This window comes from Haplochromis burtoni, unplaced genomic scaffold (genome assembly GCF_018398535.1).
Source record: "Haplochromis burtoni strain Fernald_Lab_line unplaced genomic scaffold, NCSU_Asbu1 Contig_310, whole genome shotgun sequence".
Taxonomy (NCBI): domain Eukaryota; kingdom Metazoa; phylum Chordata; class Actinopteri; order Cichliformes; family Cichlidae; genus Haplochromis; species Haplochromis burtoni.
Window position 1 is genome coordinate 234,986 of NW_024582671.1, and position 3,747 is coordinate 238,732.

Here is a 3,747-nt window from a genome sequence, read left to right on the forward strand (position 1 = left end):
CGATATGGTCAACAACCTGAAGGAGAGAATTCTTCAAATTGCAGATGAATATCCAACTGTGACAAACATTGTTCTGCATACAGGGTCAAACGATGTGTCCAAACAACAGTCGGAGGTTCTGAAACGGGACTTTACTGGATTATTAAATACTGTAAACTCTCTGAATGCAGCTGTATTCATCAGTGGACCTGTACCGCCGGTCAGAGGAGGAGACGAGAGATTCAGCAGGTTGTTTACACTGAATAAATGGCTTATATCAGCATGTGCTGACCACTCAGTGCATTTTATCAACAACTTTAATATTTTTTGGGAACGCAGGCATCTGTTTAAAGCAAATGGATTTAATTTTAACAAGTCAGGGGTGAAACTGTTCACCTCCAACTTGTTTTATTCCATACGTCATCCATCTGTGCTTGGTGCCAAGGCTGAGATAAACGAGGAGTTATCTCATAAAGAGGAACAAACAGTACTCCAAGAACAGACAAAGCCCAGCAGAAACCTTGAGGAGGAGCTCCATCTGCCCCCACCCGGGAAGAGCCTCAGAAAGGAGAGACATCTGAGGCAAGAAGAGGGGTCCCTATTTGCCTCCAACTCTCTCAACAACACCAACGACCAGGACCAGGGACCACGACCTTCCCCAGTCCCCCAAACCCCTGACAGGCCATCACCCTCCTCCCCCTCCCTTTCTCCCTCCTCCCCACACCTGAAATTCACTGAGGAGATGATGGAGCGGGTCAATGCTGGGCTCAGATCTACCCCCCGGCCCAATCCCTTTTTGTCCCCCATAAACCCCCCACCAGAGCGGCCAAAGGTTCGCCATCGAGCCCCACCCTCAACAGAGCAATCGAAGTCACATTGCCCAGCCTCGCCCCCCTTAGTTCCTCCTTACCACCTTCATGCTCTGTCTCCGCAGTCTGATGTGTGATGTGTGGAGGGTCCGGGCTGCGAGGATTATGGCAGTGGTGACTTTTCCCAGGAGAAGCTGGGACCCTGTTTACTAGAAGGTTTTAAAATTTCTGTACTTTTAGGTGACAGGAGACATGTGGCCTGGTCAAAACACAGAGAGCTGCACTCTAAAAGATCTTTAAACATAGTAAACATACCTTGTGTGCCACAGACTGCTCCCAAACACGAGGGGACAAGTAATACCTCTAAAACACTTAAGTTGGCTTTATTAAACGTTAGATCTTTAGCTGGGAAAACATTTTTAATTAATGATTTAATCACTGAGCACAGCCTTGATTTTATGTTTTTAACTGAAACTTGGTTGGACCAAAGTAACAGTGGAGCTGTTCTCATCGAGACGACCCCTCCTAACTACAGTTTTATCAGTGAGGTCAGGGCGAGCAGGAGAGGAGGAGGGGTTGCTGTCTTATTTAATGAATCATTTCAATGTAAGCAGCTATCTCCTGGAAGTTTTCAGTCTTTTGAATATGTGGCTTTACAGCTGAAGGCCCCATCCAAAGTTGTGTTTCTTAATGTTTACAGGCCTCCCAAATACTGCACAGACTTTTTTAATGACCTCAGTGAACTGCTGTCTGTGATCTGTGTTGATTTCTGACTGTGAAATCAATAATTAATCCTAAAAAATTGCTTTTTATTTGTTTTTGTTTCTAATGTCTCTGTAAAGCACTTTGAACCACCTTGTTGTTGAATTGTGCTATACAAATAAACTTGCCTTGCTTCTGTGTGTCAGGCTGACCTGACTCACTGAAAAGCTCCATGCGGTCTTATTCTGTCTCCACATGTTGATGGGCGAGTTGTTCTCTGCCCGTGTTCTGTCAGCGTGGAGGATCAAAAACTATGAATATTCAGTAAGAATTCCCCGTCCGGAAACACAGTGCTGCTGTGCTGTCATCTCAGGAACAGAAGCCCCGCCCACCAAGTCTTCTGTTTGTTGGGGATAGCCAATCAAAGGTAAGTTGCCTTTAAGTTGCCTTTTCATTTCTGAATGTTCAGTTTGTTACAAACCTGCATCATCATCAATGAAGCACGCTCGGTTCAAATACTGTTAAGGCTGCACAGATGACAACAAAGAGTTTAGCTGTAAAGCATTACACACCTTTGTTTCTGACAGTGTTTTCTGTCACACACTGCTGGGAGTGTTTCTGCTGTGGGAGTGACAGAAACAACACTCGCGTGCTCTGGGAGGCGAATGCAGCGCGAGTTTGTCTTTAAAAAATGTTTAGTAGTGTTAAACTGGTAAATATAGAAGAAGACTTGAACACAGCAGCACACACGCGTAAAGGGAAAAAGATCCAATTTAAAAATTGTTTTACAAAGTGTCCGAAGTATTTCGACTTTATAATCAAGAGAAATCACAAACTGAGGTCAACGCTTTATTCACTCCACATAAATGGTGTTTGGAGGTGTGTTTGGGGTCGTTGTGCTGTTGAAAAATAAATGAGTTGATGGCGTGTTGCTGCAGGATGCTGTGGTGGCCATGCTGGTTCAGTCTGCCTTCAGTTTTAAATAAATCCCCAACAGCGTCAGCAGCAAAGCCCTCCACACCATCACACCTCCTCCTCCATGCTTCACAGTGGGAGCCATGCATGTAGAGAGCATCGTTCACCTTTTCTGCGTCGCACAAAGACACGGCAGGTGGAACCAAAGGTCTCAGATGTGGGCTCATCAGACCAAAGCACAGATGGTCTAATGTCCTCCTCGTGTTTCTCAGACCAAACAAATCTCTGCTTGTTGCTTTTCCTCAGTCGTGGTTTCTCAGCAGCTGTTTGACCATTAAGGCCTGATTCCCACAGTCTCCTCTGAACATGCAGAGATGTGTCTGCTACTGGAGCTCTGTGTGGCATCTATCTGGGCTCTGATCTGAGCTGCTGCTAACTTGTGATTCCTCGGATGAATGTATCCTCAGCAGCAGAGGGACTCTGGGTCTTCCTTTCCTGGGGCGTCCTCATGTCACAGTTTCATCGTAGTCTTGATGGTTGCGACTGCACTTGGGGACACATTCAACATTTTAGCAGTTTTCCAGACTGACTGACCTTCAGTCCTTAAAGTAATGATGTTGTTTCTCTTTACTCAGCTGATTGAATTCTAATAGTTGTCAAACCGAGCTGTCAGCTGTGCACCAACATGACTTCTGCACAACACAACTGATGGTCCCAACGTCATTAAGAAGGCACGAAACTCCACCAACGAACCCTGGCGGGCACACCTGTGAGGTGAAACCATGTCAGGTGATGACATCATGAAGCTCATTGGCCAAGAGTCTGCAGCGCTGTCAACAAAGCAAAGAGTGGCTACTTTCAGTCTGGACACGCCCCTGCCTGTAGCAGAACACTGGTGAACCTTTGGGGGGAAATTCAGCTCTAACACCCGACGACAGTTTCTGGAAGTTTTCAGCTGAGCTGCTAACGCTGGCGATCCCACGCTTCACGCACTGATCACACGTGTGCGTGTGATGTCTCTTCTTCCCCGTCTCTTCATATTTGCACACGTTTGTGTTCCCCTCTTGACTTTGATGCATTTGCACTCAGATTTCATGTCGGCTTCTTATCGGCATCCAGAGAAAATAAGATGAGGGCTTTTGTTCCCGCGTTACCAACACTTCCGTAAAAACGCTCCAACCGCCATTCATACGTTAGAGCAAAGCGGCGGGAAAAGCAATAAATGTAAAGGCTGCAGAGAGCGTTTGAAAGGATTTAGTGTCCATCAGCGCCTGCATGTGTCATTTTCCATTTCTTTCTGTTTTATCTCGACACCTCCGGCTCTTTTCCTCGAGAAGCACTT

General features: G+C 46.1%; 1 protein-coding gene across 1 annotated transcript in view; it reads left to right on the forward strand.

Moving 5' to 3' along the window:
- The window catches only part of LOC121815802, a 10,417-nt gene extending 9,001 nt beyond the window's left edge, over positions 1-1,416 (forward strand). Inside the window, exon 2 of the mRNA XM_042228186.1 lies at positions 1-1,416. Coding sequence (XP_042084120.1) covers positions 1-925 — 925 coding nt within the window. The 3' untranslated portion in view covers positions 926-1,416.
- Positions 1,417-3,747: the final 2,331 nt, after the last annotated feature.